Consider the following 19528-nt stretch of genomic DNA (forward strand, 5'->3'; position numbering starts at 1 on the left):
GCAGCAACAGCATATTTTTTTTCATATAGGCCTATTGCATCTTTGATTATGGGTGACCATTGATTGTGTCTCATTCTATTGTCAGGCATCCAAACACTTATTTTTTTATATTATTGTAAAATTGTGCATTTGGAGTGCTGGGTGTCAGGACTGATACCCAGGGGCTCTAGGCTTGGACTTCAATCCATGCTTGCTCCGCTATTCTTGACAGCAAATTTCGAAATGAGAGAGGAAGAACAAACGAGAGATGGACATTGAGTAACCATCAGTAACCAATGGCTGCAGCTCCTTTCCTGTGAGCGCGCGCAGCGTCAGACCTGCTGCACTTGTTCGAGGGGACTGATGGCACAGCGCGTCACGCAACGCCACAAACCTGCTCCTACTGTACATTCAAGATAGGTAAGTTTGATTTCCAGTGTATTTCCGGTCAGTATTATTTAGATATTCAACTATGTGTATATAGTCTATGTGCACGCGCACACAGTTTAAAGCCCCATTGTAGAATTTCAGTTGTTTTTTAAGTGGGACCTATTACTTGTGTAATAAACTGCCTTGTAATCTTGAGAAAACGTTTCCCCAGGTTTATTTATAATCCTGTTCAAGTCTATAACATAAGATATATATAAGATATTTGATTAATAGACAAAACACGCATTTTCGCTAAACCAGTTATTATTTTAATGTCGAGTTGGTGTTTTTACTGTCAGTGGTGCCATGGGACACTGGCACTGGCTCAGTGTTTTCCCATTTTTACACAGAACATAACATGCTGCACTTTAATAAATTATGAACGAGAGATGGCTTGTCGTCGGGCGCTGCCTTCGAAGGTTTTGTTTATCCTCTAAAGCCAGGTTCCTCGGGGACGCCCCATATTAAAAATCGACATCTCAATAATTTGCATCGCCCATCTCACCGATTTCAAAATGATTATTGTTGCATAAGCAGCTTTTTTCTTACCGTCATATTTGACGTGATTTTGCAGGGGTGGTTTGGAAGAATGGCTGGGAATAAGTCAGTCGGGATGAGAGCGGTATCATAAGCCTCTTTTAGTTTGAATGTGAGTGTCATTCTCTGAAATAACCTTGACTGAACTGGTGTAATATCCCCGATTAAGCCAACGATTTTCATGATAAATTGCTGTTGGGTCACTATAATCAGGATGGGTTTTGAATCCCATCTGCGTGCATGATCTACAGGGAAACAATCAGGGACAGCTTTACCTCTCTGCAGGTTTGTACACAGAGTTCTACACCCAAGTACATTATTTATGGCACAAAGATTACAGTGTGCAACGATGTGAATACGACAGCTTTTAAAATGGCAATTAGGATTGATTCTATAAATTTGCCAAAACATTTTGTTAGGGAGCACACACTATTAAAAGTTTTACATACAAACAGCAGTTTTGTGAAATATCTTTTATTTTATTTATGGGCGTTGCCATGCTGAGATCATGTGACCAGCTATATCATGCAATTGTTCCTTAAATAATAATAAAAGTGTGTAGTAATAATAATGCTTACTTTATATACCTTTTTATCTTTTTACTTTATATAGGCTACGTTATACCTTTTTCATGCTGCAGTTTGTTGGGAATGTGTCTAATCATGTCTATTATATGGATAAGAATGTGAGATTTTAGTTGACATAGTTGGAAATCAGAATCAGACATCAGAAGTAAAGAAGTAAAGAAAAACATGCACCCATGCCGATTGATGTCAAGTCTAAAACTGACTTGGGGGCAAATACAGCTGCATTTGGAAATAGCCTATATGTGTATTTAAAAAAATCTCCCTCCATAAGATGCAACATAAATTATGTTAAATGTTATTACATTATAAAATGCATGTTGGTTATTTTCCCAACTTCTAAATTATTAATTGTGGATCCCATGAGCTGTCTTGATTTGCATTTCATTGACTTTTCAGCAAAGTCCCACTGGGTTGAAAACCACAGGATGGAGGTCCCCCACAACTGTAATGCTTTATCATCATCATTAGTTCTCAGTAAACCGAGGTTAATAAGGCGAATCATCCGAGTAATCTTTCATGAGGCCTGTTATCAGGCCTGCCAATTATTATTATATTATATAACCACTTTGTTTCCTAGAATGTCAAAATCGTGCCAAACATGAGAATAACAAGGGAGGATTAAAGGAAAAGGAAAGATTTATTTTATTAATTTCTTTTAGGTTAAGTCCTCACGGAAGAGATGAGTTTTCAGTTGACTTTTGAATGTTGTCAGGGATTCTGTGTTCCGGATGAAGGTGGGGAGATCATTCCACCAGAATAAAATATATAAATAATATAAAATCAATATGAATTATTTATATACAGGCTGGGTAGTAACTGATTACATGTAATCTGGATTACATAATCAGATTCCAAAAATTAAGTATTTGTAATTAGATTATATTAAGTTTTAAAATACTTGTAATCAGACCACAGTTACTTTTTTATTTATTACATGTTATTCTCATTCTCACAATGTCATTAAATGATTAATTATTCTTTGATTCTCCCTACTACTGCTTTTTATCTTTAAAATCAATTTAATAATAATAATAATAATAATAATAAGTAAAGTTCATGGTTCTCCAATTTCGTTAATGGTCACATGACATGCAGGTAAACAAAAAAAAACAAAAAAAAAACTTTTTAGTAAGGGTTTTATTTTGATTGTTTTTACTTGTAAATTATTTAAAAGAAAATATGATTTAATTAATAGCTTTTCATTAAACTCACAAATATATAATACAATATTTAATACTTCATGTTGTTGATAAAGAATGGAATATAATTCAAATACAATAAACGAGTTAGGTCAAAAGTAATCTAAAAATAGTCAGTGTAATGGGTTGTGGAGACGCGAGGCGGAGAGAGAATCCAAATACATGCACGACTTTAATAACAAAAGGATAAAACACAGATAATCCAAACCAGAAATTGATGAAAATAGTCCACACGAGAAACCAGGAACATCCAGGAACATCCAACCCATAACACAAATACGATCCAACAACGACTTTCAAAACACAACTGAAAAGCACAAGCTTAAAATACACAGAGAAATCAGTGATAATTAAAGACAGGTGTAACTAATGACGGTAACTATAGAAACTAACACGAAAACAAGGAGAAACAGAAACCAAACACAAGAAGGGAGTACAGAGATGATGAGAACAGTGAATACTTATTCTACATAAAAGTCCATACGAAACAAAAGGCACGGGATCGTGACAGTCAGATAGTATATTTGCAATGTACTATTGAAAAAGGGAATATATTTCAAATACAATAAAGTATCCTTTTTTTTCACTAGGGTTTTGAGTTTAATAAAGAACTCTGTCTCGTCTTCTATCCAAACGTACCCTGTCATCTGTAAAAAATGATCGACGTACGGTGACCTATAGATGAACTATAAATGCGAAAATACTGTTACCATTGCAGTTTTGCGAAATTGCCTGAAAAACACCTCGTGCGAGCGTAATTATTATTATTATTATTTGCACTATATGGCAGTTTTTGCTAAATTGATGTGTTTTCATTGGACGTATTTTCAAGTCGCAGTTTCAATTTGCGCAATTTGAAGGGTAATGGAAATGACAGCAGCACATTATTTTAGAACGGTGATTCAACTGACTTGACTGTCATATGTGCATTAAACAGTTTTTTTTTGCACACCTTCCAGCCAAACAGAATCGAGTATTTAGACAGACCATGATGTAAATATATACACAAATACACACACACACACACACACACACACACACACACACACACACACACACACACACACACACACACACACACACACACACACACACACACATACATATAGGCCAGTATAAGACATTATACTGTTGGACAAACTGATCATAGATTCACATGCGTCTTCTGTTCCTCTGCAGGGTTCGTTCTCTGTGAGTCAATGTCTGTTATTTGGAGATGAAATCACATTGATGCCAATAATCATCTCTGGATTTCCCTGGCCTTATGTCGACATGGCAACAGGAAGGAAAAGTCAGTATCTGTGTGTGTGTGTGTGTGTGTGTGTGTGTGTGTGTGTGTGTGTGTGTGTGTGTGTGTGTGTGTGTGTGTGTGTGTGTGTGTGTGTGTGTGTGTGTGTGTGTGTGTGTGTGTGTGTGAATAATGGACATGCATGGACATTAGGACTTCACCTAAATGTGCTTAATATATTTATGGATTCTACTTTCTCATCGTCTCTAACACGTTCAGAGTGTGTTTGTTCTAACAGCTCCCCCATACCGGGTGCAGCCTGTATTAATCATCTCAGCATGCATCTTCTGGTCCAGTATCCATCTCTGAGATCTTAACTCAACCCTTGCTTTCTCTTGACCAGGCTCCACTTCAAAAGGTGGAGTACATTTCCCTGATGATGACGAAGACGCTTCCATTAACAATAGCTGTGATGAAAAGCTTCAGGATAAACTCATTGTTGCTCTACCAGAGCCTGATGGTGCATATCTCGTTAAGGTGAAAGAAAGCATTTTCTCCAGTTTTGAGTTATAAAAACCTTTAAAAAAATTAAACAAGCAAAGAAAAAAGATACATATTTCAATAACATTTTATAATAAAAAAAAAAAGCATTGCCAGTATAAGATGTGTTGCATGCTGAAATCGCTGACTGCTCAACTCTTTATTCAGGTGGGATTTTTAAGGAGCCATCACAAATATGAAATCGTCTTTTCTTTGCCCCAAGTCCCAACACTGGGCAAAGATGTCACCCTTTCCCCCGCGCTTCGTGCTACGGCAAAACCACGGCTACGTGCAACGCACATCACTCCACGCCCTGAGGGTATGTGTTTTTGTAGTGGTTTTAAACCAGCTTTTACTATACTCTATATCACTTATCAAAGGCTGCTTACCACTCTTGTGTGTTCATATATTCACATTAACCCTATTAAGAGGAGAGCAGTTAAACGGAGGCTTTTCTACTGAAGCTACTTACAGTAGCCTTATTACAGAGTCCCACTGGAGCAACCTGGGTTAAGTGCCTTGCTCAGGGGCACAATATTAACGAACAATACTGAAACTGCCTCAGTCTTGCTTGAGATTGAACAAGCAACCTTTGTTAAAACAGTCCAGATTCTTAACCATTCACAATGAAATCAAAATTAAATTCTTATTTATGGCAGCGATATTCAAACGGCGGACCATAGTTGCACCATTTTACCATTTCTACAGATTAAAATGAGCAGCGCATCAAAACAATGGAGCGATTCACACCACAAGCGCTTAGGGTCTTTTACGGTAATGATCGTTCGGCACTTATTACAAAAATTACATCCTATAATATTTGTGTCTAGAGCCAAACGCGCTTCATTCAAGCCCTTTCCGCTTCGTGTGCGTTTCTTCTCTCTCTCGCTAAAGATGTAAAGCGCCACATTAACACCGTGTCCTAACTACACGCGACACGACGGCGCGACGCGCGATAAAAGGTATATTTTCCATGTTAATCAGAGTTTTTGCTCTAACCAGCCGTGACGGCGACACGCGACAATTCTATTTTAGAAACGGTTTCTATTTTTCTGCAGTGTTGCAGCTGGAACAACAAACACAAAGTGTGGCAATGATAATCTCAGATACTGTTTATGTGCTTTATTTAATGTTAAAAGCATGCAATGTGACTTTGAATATCATTTAGTGCTCCCAGCTTTGTTGCAGTAAAAGCAACAATTGATAATTCACCTCAGATCTTGAAATTAAACAAGAACGTTCAAACTGTGAACAAACAAGTGTATTCCTTGACAAAGATTGTTTTAGGAACTCAGTAGCCTATGTATTTTTAATAATGTTTAAATAGTGTAATATTTGTGAATTTGATTATGTAGCCTACTTATCCATTTTCTTGCGTTTTTTTTCCATACATTTATCATTATTAATCAGCATATTTAATTTATTAAGAGCATTTCATAACAAACAATGTTGTAATTTGGCAAGGGACGACAAAAAACTTGTTAACGTTTTGTGCTTATGAGGAGAGTTTTGATTATTAGATGTATACATTGTTTGTTTTTAGTAGATTATTACTTTGAGCAAAATATAAAAAATGGTCCATACTTTTCTTAAGAGGTAAACCCTGCACCCCCAGTATGTTTTCTCAGTCCCAAGGCTTTCTATGTGCCATACATGTAGGTGTATGTGCAAAAGTCTTAGGCACGTTAGTATTTTCACACACAAGAAACTAACACACAAATGGTTTTAAGCCAGTTATTTATATATTTTGCTGTAGTGTTTGCTGTATGAGCCCGACGACAGCTGGTATGATCTCACCATCATCGAGTCTGTCTGGGATTACATGAAGATACAGAAGAAACTGAGACAGACTAAATCCAGAAGAACTGTGGCAACGTCTCCAAGACTTGAAGAAACTTGCCAGCAAAGCTATACCTTAAAAAGTATGCGCAAGTGTACCTGGAAAAAAAGCTGTTTTAAAAGCAAAGGGTCACACCAAATATTGATTTGATTTATTTAATAGGAGTTAATTGATAATTCAAATCTATTTATGACATTATTTTCGAAAGCATCCTCACTTTACAGCATTTTTACACAATGCCGAAAACTTTTCACAGTACTGTAGCTTTGCAGGTAGGTTTCTTCAAGCATCTTGTTGCTACAGATTTAGCCTGTCTCTGTTTTTTCAATTACTTCATGTATTTTCAATCAGACTCCTTGTGCATTCAAAAATTTCACTGGATTATTACAATTAATGGCAAAAGAAATGTTTGGAAATGTAAGCTGATATTTCCTACTGACACAGTACAGCAAAATATATAAATAACTGGCTTAAAACAAATTTTTTTGGGGTGAAAATGCTAATGTGCCTAAGCCTTTTGCACAGTAATATATATATATATATATATATATATATATATATATACATACTTAATTATTCCAAACTTTTGACCAGTAGTGTAGCACTATCAGAGCAGTTAATGTGGATAAAAGATTGTTTGTATCCCTGACAGGTAATAAAACATCAAGCCAAATGCTAGACGTCATGTTACGATCAATAGCCACACTCCTATTTCAATCCGTCGTCATTCTCTCCATTAGCTGAAACACACTTAGTGCGTTTATAGTGGTTTCATTTTTCCCACAGTTGAATCTAGGTAAATCTTGGAAGGTTTGCCATATCCGAGAATACAGTTTACATTCTAAAAGAAGATGCAAGCACTTTGCACTCAGTTAGATGATTATGTAAGGGATAATGTAGAGCGAGGCGGTTGTCATAGCGAATACAACCCCGACAGGCTGATCAGGACCCCGACGCGAAGCGAAGCGGTCTTTATGGTTAGAATCCTGCGTCCATAGCAACGCTCTGTTTTTCATGGCAACGGTGTGTTATACTTAGCAGCGGTCTGTTATCAAGAAATAACAGACCGCATTCTACATTAGAATTCAACCAAGCCATGTAATAATTCTCTATTATGATTTCGATCCTCAATCTTATGCTGGTCACTGATACTTTTACTTTCACCTGTCTTTTTTATTGTCCCTGTTATTTTGAGATGTCTTTGTACCCCTCTCTATCTGTATCCATCCCACCCATTGGCTTCTCTGCTTCGTCTTTCTCTGCTCTTTTAAGGGGGAGTGCGGGTGGTTTGCGAGTACAGCGCTCAGCAGGAGGGAGTGGTGCAGGAGGAACTCACCCTGGTCAACAGGAGCAGAAGGGACAGCAGCATTCGAGTTAGATTGCAGGCCAGAGTTATGGGTGAGATACACTCTCTACACACACCAACTGCTGACAGATCTCTGGTCGTTCATAACAGAGCCTTCATGAGGTGAAGTCAAGTGTGTTGTTTTTAGACCAGTAGCTGTCTCTGAATAATAAGCTGGGAGAGAAGAATTATTATTATTATTTTTTAATGACATGAAATGACAATACTGCTGGTAACACTTTACAATAAGGTTTCATTTGTAACCATTAGTTAATGCATTAAAGTTTCCCTATTATGCTATTTTAAAGTTCCTACAATTGGTTTACATGCATCCAAGGTTAATAAAAACACACTTTAATTTTCTGAAAATATACATTGCAGCATCACCCTATTCTCACAGTGTCTGAAATGGTTCGATCAAGAATCTGGTCTCTCTAAACCCTTCCTTTCTAAGAGTCTACTCTGCATTGATTGGTCAGATGGCCCAGTCTGTTGTGATTGGTCTACTGCTTACAGTGCATGTCGGAAACAAAACATCCATTACCATATCTGAATTTCAGCTCTGGAAGCTTCCTCAGCGCTTGATACACACACAGTGAGACGAACAGTAAAGATGGCATCCTCATCCTTTGGAAGTGCATGCAAAGTGGATTTCCCGGCATGTCGACAATACAAACCAAACTCTACCAGGCCTCGGCTTCAACTACAGCGTTCGTGGGCAGCCAATGAAGACCATTGGCAGGCATTATGCAAATTTGTTACAAACCTTTATAGGTTGCAGGAAGCAAGACTGGAATTACTTAGCCTGGTAATACCAAACTCTGCTACTTCGCTTTGCTTCGTAGACAGAGTCTGGCATGGCATAATTGAAAAGCGTTTTCTTTCTCGCGGGGGGCGCTTGTCAGAGGTTTAAAATCATTGGTTACCCGTAAGCCAATCACATAACGTTTGGTTATGGCGTGTGTTATGCGCATGCTCAGCCGCATCTAACTTCCACTGTAAACACGTGTGATGCGAAAACAAAACCATCGAGCAAAATACCGGAGTGACCATGGCTGTGAACGACTTTTGCAGATTATGTGAAGTAAATCTACACTGTTAGAAAAATCTGTAGAAATTACAGTATTACTGGCAGCTACTTGCCAGTAACTTACTGTAGATTTAAATTGATGTTATTTACTGGCAACAATTTGTTCAAAATTAAATGAACATTAAACATTAACAAGTCTTTATCTTTACAGAATAAAACTAAAATAACAGCCTCATGCAAAGCATTCTGGGAACCAAAATCTGAAGGAAAAAAAACAGAAAAAGGTTGATAAAGATTTCTGGTTCCCAGAATGCTTTGCATTAGATTGTTATTTTATCATTTTATTCTGTAAAGACAAAGACTTGTTAATGTTTAATGTTCATTTAACTTTGAACAAACTGTTGCCAGTAAATAACATAAATTTAAATCTACAGTAAGTTACTGGCAAACAGCTGCAAAACTACAGCAAATTTTTTACAGTGTACGCATCCACGGTACAGTCAGCGTCTACGTCACGGCTCTCAGCCCGCCCTCTGTTCGTTGATTGGCCGGCTGTTTTCAGGAAAACGGAAAGCTATTACGCTTTCTCAGACTGAATACAGAAGCGAAATGAAATTGAGCGGAAGTAGGAAGTCTGACGTAGTCAGGCTAGGAATTACTGCCCAGATAGCACGTAACCATTGAAACAATGTTGAGTCAGTGTTGATGCGTCAACGCTGATTACATTGAAATGACGTTAGAAAGTGATGTTGCTTTAGCATCACTCTTGCACCCTCAGTTAATATTGAAATAATGTTCAGATTTCAACCACAAATCAATAGTGTTAATATTGCTTCAACATTAAAAAGTGATGTTGTTTCAACGTCTCAGTTAATGTTGAAACTGTTGAACAAAAAATCAATAGTAATGCTACTGAATCAACATTACACTATGATTGATTCTACATCACCGATCACTGCCATTTTACGTTCCCCTGCATCCTTGTGAAAGGATCTTTTCCCAGGCTAGAGATATTTTGTCCAAGAAGAGGAATCGTCTAAACCCCAACACACTTGAAATAATTCTGTTTCTCAAAAAAAAATCTATTTTAATTTTCCTTCCTTCCGGACTATTCTGTTGCAGTTTACTTTAATCTGTTATCTATAATCTGTTAAATTAATAAATGTACTTTATTACACTCCCTCTAACATAAGCACTGCACTCAACAGTGTCACTGTTGTTGTTCATACTGTCCCTATCCAAACAATTTATGAATAATTAATTAATATGTGTGTGACTCTGGACAAGTAAATTCAGACAGAGAAAGATACATATTTTATATATTATACACAGTAATGGACAAATGTCTGATCATGTCTTTTTATTATTGCAAATGAAAGGTTACAAACATCAACAGTGAGTACAAAATAAATATTTTTTTATTTATAAAAATATTTTTATAAAATATACATTTAAATATAAATATATTTACATTACAAATAAATAGTTTTATTTATAAAAGCATTTTTATAAAATATAAAAAAAAATTATAAAAAAAATATTTTTTATAAAATGAGGGAGAGAGGGAGGGAGAGAGGGAGGGAGGGAGGGAGAGAGGGAGGGACACTGGTTCAGAATGAATTAATTTGTCTGCTATTTCTTTGCACAGTAGCTAGGTGTCACTAGTGAGCAATGCTGAATGAAGCTTCGAGTAATGAACCTTTAGCTGAAGCAATGGCCTGCGAGGTCTCAGTGGTTCAGAAAGCCTCATTTTGCCATCACTAATTCTAACTATGATTAAAGTATTGTTAAATTCTGATTATTTCATTTATTTTTCTAAAATCTATTAATACTTCAATATCAAAAGAAATCACTATGGCAGGGGTGTCCGATTTTATCTCCAGCCCTAATTAAACACACCTGAAGCAGCTAATCAAGGTCATTAGAATCAATGAACACTTCCAGGCAGGTGTTGGAGCTAAACTCTTCATGAAGAGGAACAAACACCTATGAGCTATAGCCATGATATTTTAATAGAAATACAACAAGTATTATATAGAATTCAAATGATGGGCATTGAAGTTATATTTTTGTGGGTACCAGCGCATATTGGAGTCATAGGAAATGAAATGGCAGACAAGGCTGCAAAGGAGGCCACAAAAAGAGAGTATGTTGAAGTTACAGTTAACATCAGTAAGATGGAAATGAAAAGCATTATTAAACAGAGTTTGAAGAAAAGGTGGCAAAAACAATGGGAGGAAGAGAGGAAAGGACGGTGGATTTACAAAATTCAGAGGAGAGTGGGAGAAATGAGATGTGCAAGAAGGAGAGAAGAGACAATTATATCGAGACTTAGATTTGGGCACACAGGGTTAAACAGTAATTTATTTAAAATAGGTAAACATAACACCGGCAGATGTGAATATTGTGAGCAACAGGAAACAATAGAACATGTTATGATACATTGTAAAAAATATGAGGGAAAAAGGAAGGAAATGATCCAAAATCTTAAAAAGGAGAGAATAAGTTTTGATTTAGTAGAAATTCTTAGGAAAAACTCAAAAGATAAATGCTATGGAATTGTTTTTCATTATCTTAGAATAATCGATGTGATTGAGAGGATTTGAGACTTTAATTAATTAATTAATTAATTTATTTATTTATTTATTTATTTTAAATAAAGTAATTAAGACGTTCAGATCCACACTCCATACCAGTTGGTGGCAGTAATGCACCATTTCGTTGTGTGCCAACCGCCAAAAAACTCAAGAAGAAGAAGCTATAGCCATTAACTATATCTCAGTTCATTTTCTGTGAAACTACATAGCATTCAAGTAACAAGTTTATCTTGTAGAATAAAAGAGCTTAGGTTTTTTCAATGAAAATTTCTTTAAAGGGATGGTTCAGCCCCAAATTAAAATTCTGACATCATTTACTCACCCTCAAGTTGTTCCAAACCTGTATGAGTTTCTTTCTTCTGCTGAACACAAAAGAAGATATTTTAAAGAATGTTGGTAACCAGAAAGTTGACGGTGGCCATTGAATTCCATGGTAGAAAATAAATACCACGGTAGTCCATGGCTACCATCAACTGTCTGGATGCCAACATTCTTCATTCTTCAACTCTTCACTCAACAACTTGAGGGTGAGTAAACAATGACAGAATTTTCCTTTCGGGCTGAATCTCTTTAAATATCACAAAATAGCCATGTCAGTCACTTTCTTAATAAACACAAGATGTTTTTTGTTATTGTGTTTCAGTGGAAACAAGCTAAACTGAATGGAAATCAGTTAAATTTCTCAAATTTAATACAGATTCAGGAATATGAATGATTACCTGATTAAGCAGTGATAAGGCACAGGATATCATCAAGTCCCAGGTCAGGTGATTATGCTGTCGACAACAACTCGGTGTATAATCAGTGTCAGCATTATCAGGAGGGTGCTTCTTTTTTTTTTTTATCGTCCATCTTCGTCGGCCTTCATTCCTACTAAAGGAGCAATGTGCTCTGCATGCAAGCACTGAAGGATGCAAGACATGGGCTATGTTTGCAGTGTAACTTTCTTGCTCATGTTCATGTCTCCTGCACTTCAAGAAATGTGTTAAATGATGTTAGAACTTTATTCAGGAAATTCGTAATAAACTTTACTAAAGCAATGTGCATTTTTTAAGTGTGTAGATGCACCATTGTTTGAAACTGTGCTAGAGAAGTCATGTAAGTATGTCAGGTGCTTCAACAAACAAGACTTCTGTATAGGATGCACCTATGTTTTCTCTCTAATGAGGAAGCGTTACACTACTGAGAAGTGCGCATGCAAAACCAAAATGGCCGTTTACCAATCAGGGGTCAATTTCAAACTACAATAAATGTTTTTCAACCATTTTTCAACAGACTTGCTAAACCACCCCAGCCCTAAACCAAGCCCCCAGTGGATTAGAGCAAATCAGGTAAAGCGGTTGAAAATGGCCATTGTGGTTTGAAAACGCCCCACTGATTGAGAAACACCCACTAGTGTTCTGCAGAGATACATGCCTGAATGATCTTGTGCTCATCAACTACAAATCATTGTTAGTTGATGTCACTAATCATCACAAATGTCACAAATCAATGTCACTTTCTCCACCCATGTGTGCTGTTGGCAAAATTATGGTTTGGATCAAAACTCAACATTGAATCAATGTTACCATGCTGTCTGGGTGATGAATCCTTTCAGGCCATTTGTTGTGATCTTTGAAACTCTGTAGACCTTTTACATTCACAAACAGCTTAATTACACTACATAAAAGGTAATATCAGAAAAAGCAGTTTAATTAACATGACCTAACAATGAGCAATATATTCATAAATAAGATTCATAAATGTATTTTAATAAAAGTATTATTCATTGTTATTTTATTTAAACTATTATAGTTAGCTTATGCTAACAAATGTAACCTTATTATAAAGTGTTACCAAAATATTATTCACATCACCTGCCACAAATGTAAGCCGAAACTCTAAACTGTCTAGTATGCTTGGGTAACAATACCAGAATTGGTAATATTACTATTATTTTATATTTTGTAGAATGGATTCTGAATTAGATTTTTATTTAAAAAGCCCAAATGGCTCAATTTGATTATTAAGAAACATTGTGAGAATGAATTTGTATATGGAAAAATGTCCCTACACTAAAATAATAAACCACCTATTGTCTTTCACAGAGCGCCACCACGGAACACCAATGTTACTTGATGGAGTGCGGTGTGTTGGTGAAGAAAAACACACAAAATAATGACACGAAGAATATGTGACTAAACCAGTTTGCTTTGTGCACATGATAAGAATAAACCGAAATGAATGCACATATGAATGTGCCTCAGAATGTGAACAAACCATCTCACCCCTATCCTGTAGGATCGGTTTCAACTGATTTGTTTCTGCACTAATGCAAAAATAGAGCCTCTGTTCTCGAGGCTACTTATCACGTCTGCTAATGGAATCACATATTTAACTTTAGTTTAATTGTTTAACTAACAGAATTGTAAAGGTCATGGGTTATTATCACAACAGAATTGAATTAAAAAGCTATTTAAAGAGAAAAGCAATACCAATGCATCTGGCCAATGATAAAATAAGTCATAAGTTCAACTTAGTTCAGCTTTTCTCTACTGTTTGGTATGAGTAGATATTCACTAACACTCCAGAATTTTACATTAGCCACAAACTGAAACAATCTTTTTTTGTTTGGTTCAACTTGATAATGTATTGAATTTAAAGTGTGTTTCAATAGCACTCAACTTACTCTATTTATTTTGCCAAGTGCTAACTGAACCACATCATAGGGTTGTCTGAAGAAAATAATCTATGTATAATCATGTGCATATACACTGTATATACATGATTATATATATATTATTTATTTTTATTCAAGAAAAAGTTATTGTTTTGATCTTGTTATATAGGAAATATGTTAGACCTGGACTTCCTGCAAGGAAGGTAATTTTAAAGAGGATATATTATGCCTTTTTACAAAGTCTTGATTTTGTTTTTGGAGTCTGCTAAAATAGGTTTTCATGCTTGAATGTTTTCACATATTTTACATTGTTGCAGTTTGTCAGTAACGCTCTATTTAGTTCCTGTTTCTATGCAGCCCCTCCTTCCGAAAAGCGCAATATGCTCTGATTGGTCGGCTCGATCAGTGTGTTTGATTAGTCAGCCGCTTCGAGAGTGTTTCGGAAATGTCAACAACTACTAACCCAACTCAACCAGGCCTCACCCCCTTTTTTGCATATGTCTTGGGTGAGAATTCTTTAAATTAGGGATGTGACGTGTACGTTCCCGGAAGAAAACTCAAGACTACAATCGAGGCATTTGAGGAAGGTCAGAAACAGTGCTTATACTGTAAAAAAAATTCTAACCTCTCCAAGTCAAAATTTTCTAGTGACTGGTCACATCTAAATTTTTAAATTGGCCCAAGTGCAATTCTTGTTGCAATAGTCTGTTAACATTGGCTCAATGAGAAATAATATGTCAGACTAATTGAAAAATTTAGATGTGACCAGTCACTAGAAATTTTTGACTTGGGGATGTAATTTTTTTTTTACAGTGTACTGATATAGAGAATAACTCCCTTTGGAGTGACTTTGTGCTTTTTAATGCTCAAACTGCATCATTACACACTAAAGAAAGTTGACAATGTAAAAAAAAGCATATAGATCCTCTTTAAATTCTATAGAAATCTCTAACTGCAAAATTATTTGCAACTCATACAGACAAAGATGCTCTTCGGACCAAGACACACAAAAGTCATAATGTATTTATGAGTATTAGTGACATTGTCTTTGATGAAGCTGCAAATTTGACTATGAAGTTGACAAATGCAAATGTGAAGCGAGTCAAAACTTTCAAACAGCAAATCGAGATATAATATTGCTCATTCTACTCATCTTTTGTATTTGAGAGATCTGGTATTTGAATTTGACCAATAAGCTTCCCAAACCTTTTAACAGTGATTGCTATAGTTTTTGTTGAGGGCAATAACAAGCAAAAATATTACCTCACATAACCTTGGCTTGGGTCAGGGAAGTAGCACCTTCTAGAAACACTAGATGGTGTTGCTCCCTGTGTTCACACAGCAGAAAAAAAAGAAGAAAAAAAAAACAGTTTAAGGAATACTAATTGAAGGTGTTCGTATTATGGTGCGTGTTCTGTATATACATATGTGGAAATCACTGAAAATGGTTTTAATTGACCAATAAACGCCATTCATGACTTATATATCTTGCCAAACCAAATAAAAGAAAATTCCTAAACTTTACAGTATTCTAACTTGCCTTAGAATCACGTTCAGAATGTTTTTGACTACAGGTATAAGGAAGTGTGTACTAGAAGAGACACTAATGCAAGAAAAAAAAAGAAGAAAAAAAGGAACAGCTTAGAACAGCAACTAAATGGAGGACATACAAATAAAAAGACCTATTAATGATGAAAATCTCTCAACATTATAAATGATTAGTTTCACTACTCTGGCTTTTGATTTTTACAGGGGTTATTTCTCTGCAAAATATGCCTCCTTTTTTCAAAACAGCTTTAAGTTTGTGACAGTTTGCGATTTTCCATGCAGGTATTTTTTTTGAAGTCCAGCCAATTTTTTTGAGCTACAGACTTTTTACAACATTTTTTATTGGAGTAATCTTACATTAAAAATTATTTCTCTTTAGTCTCTTTATTAAGCAGCTGGATTTTGTTTGAGGTCTTCAAATTGTAAATGTACAGTTGTTAGGAGCTATCTTGGTGACTAAGGTTAAGTCTATTTTAACAGTCATGTATTCTCAGCTTCCTCTTGCACTATTTGCCAGTAAAGTTATTTGAGCACTGTAAATAGAAAAAATCGTATATAAAAGTAGATATTTTTAAAGTTCTGCGTCACTACAACATTCCCATTCTGTAAATATGGTGGCTCACATCAGAGAGCCCCAGGGCAGCATGTTAGGAAACTCACAAAGGATTTTTTTTACAAAATATATCTGCTTGAATCTCAGTCTGACTTATGAATTTGAATGCACATAAGTATTACATCCTAACTAAATCTCTACTTTTTAATTACTATAGATGTTTAATATGATCAACTTTAAATGTATTCACTACTTCAATATATCGGGAATACAGTGACCTAAAAAGCATACTGTACATATAAAAATGTCATTGCATTCAATAAAAAATATCAATCCAAGTGGCATCAGCAAACAAATGATGTTGGACCTTTTCTCAGGCTTAAATGGAATAGCTAATGCTGTCAAATCGACCTAATGGTTGAGTTACTTATGAAAATAATCTTTGTTACTTTTCTATATTCATCGTCTTCATTGGTTCTTTACTGTGACTATATATATATATATATACACACAAACTTTTTGGTTAGATGCGATTAATCACGATTAATCGATTTGACAGCACTAGACATAGCCATTTTGTCTTTACGTTTGTCCAGTGTAACATTTGACAACCAAATCGTTTTTGTCTTCATTTTTAAAAGCTTAACAAACCTTTGTGTGTTTTTACTATCATTCTTCCAAACAAAATGTCAAGTGTATGTAAAGTACTGTATACTTCCTTATTGTGCATAATATTTCCTTGAAGAAGATGTTTATTGTCACCCTAATAGGCTATAATAATATATAAACTATTGTTTGCAACAAGTCTTTTCTGATCAGCCTGTCTTTACCTGTTCCTTAAACCTGTTCAGTTTTGTTTTGTTTTGTTTTGTTTTTTTAGGGGAATTTTGAGAACTTCTTGACTGGAAAGAGTGCGTGGCCTTCAGCTGAACAAGTTCAATTAGTGACAATGTGTTTGAAAGTCAACAAAGAGGATCATTCTCATTGGCTGTGCTGATGCTGTTCATGCTCACACTGCATGCTCATTGGTATGTCTGACGCATGAATATTACATGGGTAGCTGAACATGTTAGATAAACATGGCTGGTAAGCTGTTGTTTTAACAGGTGTAGTCAGACCAAATGAAAAGCATTTTTCACAAGTGTTTAAAGCCACTAAAGTCAAATCTATAGAAAAAAACTTAATGATCAAACATCTTCTGAATCATCAAACACGTATTGGAAACTGTCACAGCACCATTTTCATTATTAGCAGTACTTTCAACCAAATCATCAGATTTGAAGGATCCTCATTTACCATGACCAACCCATCAGTTCTTGTTAAATAACTTGACTTGAAATATGCTTTCTAAATATGATTATTTCCTTCAGAAACAAATTCCAGTGTTCTCTTTGCAAACCAGTGACCGTATCAGCTACAAAACAGATCATCAGATAAAAAAATAAAACTCACATTTCAGCATCATCAACTTCATAATGACCCTCCTCATACTCCAAAATGTGGTTAAGCAGGTACACGCACACAAAGAAAATGAAAAGGAATTAAAATGAAAATGAAAGTTTTGGCATTTTAAAAGTGCACATATCTATATATTTATTTAATGCATTTGTCAAAAAAAAAAAAAAAAAAACATTAGTAAGAGTACAAGAAAATATTTCCATTATGTTTCCTAATAAATTGCATTCAGCTAAACTATATTACCTTATGTTTACATTTTGATATCTATAGACTCTACAGACAAACCAATCAGACCAGGTTTCAATTAAACTTTATCTGTCAATGTCATTTTTTATCTTTTGGCAAGTATTCTGATTTGTCTAAGACTTAAGCAAGACAAGTGAAGAGAAAAAATTGACTGCAGTGGTTCAGTTCCACAATGTCATACAGAGGGTGTGAATCTGACAAAAAAAAACATTACATAAAAATCCATGAACTTCCTAGTCACACAATTAATGCTTTTAGGTTTGAGATATCGACTCCAGCGTTGAATGTCATGGAATGACATGGAAATGTCATGTTGGCGTTAACCTCATATCTTGGTTTATTTATTGAATCTTGGACAGTTCTCTCAAGAATAAAGGAGGCCCATGCCATAGACATTCAGGCTTCAGGCATGATAATCTGTTGTTTGCAGGTACATTAGCCGTATTTACTGCCGTAAAATACAGCTAAGTGCTCACAAATACAGAAAAAACACAATCTGCACTGGTGGGGCTAAAGCTTTTTTAGTGTTATTGTTGAACACAAGCCTGAAAAAAAGATCGATACGATTTTTAAAATGTTTTTAAAAGTTGTCTCTTCTGCTCACAAAGGCTGCATTTATTAAATCCAAAATACAGCGAAATTGTGAAATATTTGTACAATTTAAAATAATTGTTCCCTTTCAGTCGCTCACGTTCGACGTAATGTCGACGTGACGACGTAATTGGGATCAAGTCAAGTCAAATCAAGTCAACTTTATTTATATAGCGCTTTTCACAATACAGATTGTATCAAAGCAGCTTCACAGTATTAAATAAAATAGTACATCAGTGTTAGTTTCTAGTGTAAAACGTCCACGTTTGGTAATGCTGATCAATAGTATTGTTGATTGATTCATTAAATTAAGTATCCCCAACTGAGCAAGCCAAAGGCAACAGTGGCAAGGAACCGAAAAACTCCATCAGGTGACCTAATGGAGAAAAAAAAAACCTTGGGAGAACCCAGGCTCAGTCGGGGGCCAGTTCTCCTCTGGCGTTTATGAACTAGAGACCGGATTTAGCTGTAAGATTAAAAATATTATATAAATGCCTGGCTGAAGAGATGCGTCTTTAATTTAGTTTTAAACTGGGAGAGCGAGTCTGAGCAACGAACAGTATCAGGAAGGCTATTCCAGAGTTTTGGGGCTAAATGTGAAAATGCTCTCCCTCCTTTGGTTGATCTGGATATCCTAGGTATGACCAAAAGCCTCGAATTTAGTGATCTTAAAGAGCGCGATGGATTATAGGGCGATAGAAGATCCGTTAAATAAACTGGAGCTAAGCCGTTTAGGGCTTTATAAGTCAGTAGCAATACCTTGTAATTAATACGGAACTTTATAGGTAACCAATGTAGTGATGATAAAATTGGTGTTATATGATCATATTTTCTTGATCTAGTAAGAACTCTAGCGGCGGCATTCTGGACTAACTGTAGCTTGTTTATTAAGGATGCAGGACAACCAGCTAATAAAGCATTACAGTAATCTAGTCTCGAGGTCATGAACGCATGAACTAACTTGTCTGCATCAGAAACAGATAGCATATTACGTAGCTTAGCAATGTTTCTAAGGTGGAAAAAGGCGGTTTTTGTAACATATGAAATATGATTTTCAAAAGACAGGTTGCAGTCAAGTATAACACCCAGGTCTTTTACTGTAGAGGATAAAGTAACAGGACATCCTACTATATTAAAGTTGTAGAGTGAGAGGTTTTGTGGG

The 19528-nt window shown here is 35.6% G+C and overlaps 1 protein-coding gene across 1 annotated transcript; it reads left to right on the plus strand.

Annotated features, from left to right (window-relative positions):
* Positions 1-264: 264 nt before the first annotated feature.
* Positions 265-13585, plus strand: adisspa (adipose secreted signaling protein a). The gene is made up of 6 exons (XM_084403108.1): positions 265-399; positions 3911-4022; positions 4363-4496; positions 4668-4818; positions 7612-7737; positions 13399-13585. The coding sequence occupies exons 2-6, from the start codon at positions 3962-3964 to the stop codon at positions 13467-13469; spliced, it is 543 nt and encodes a 180-aa protein (XP_084259234.1). The 5' UTR covers positions 265-399; positions 3911-3961; the 3' UTR covers positions 13470-13585.
* The last annotated feature ends 5943 nt before the right edge of the window (positions 13586-19528 follow it).

Source organism: Rutilus rutilus (genome assembly GCF_951802725.1).
Source record: "Rutilus rutilus genome assembly, chromosome: 2".
In the NCBI taxonomy this organism is placed as follows: domain Eukaryota; kingdom Metazoa; phylum Chordata; class Actinopteri; order Cypriniformes; family Leuciscidae; genus Rutilus; species Rutilus rutilus.

Excerpts from the sequence above, each read along its gene's own strand:
- adisspa (XM_084403108.1), top strand. The coding sequence starts at position 3,962 with ATGCCAATAATCATCTCTGGATTTCCCTGGCCTTATGTCGACATGGCA. Across the intron at positions 4,497-4,667 it reads ATGGTGCATATCTCGTTAAG|GTGGGATTTTTAAGGAGCCA; the intron begins GTGAAAGAAAGC and ends CTCTTTATTCAG. Across the intron at positions 7,738-13,398 it reads ATTGCAGGCCAGAGTTATGG|AGCGCCACCACGGAACACCA; the intron begins GTGAGATACACT and ends TGTCTTTCACAG.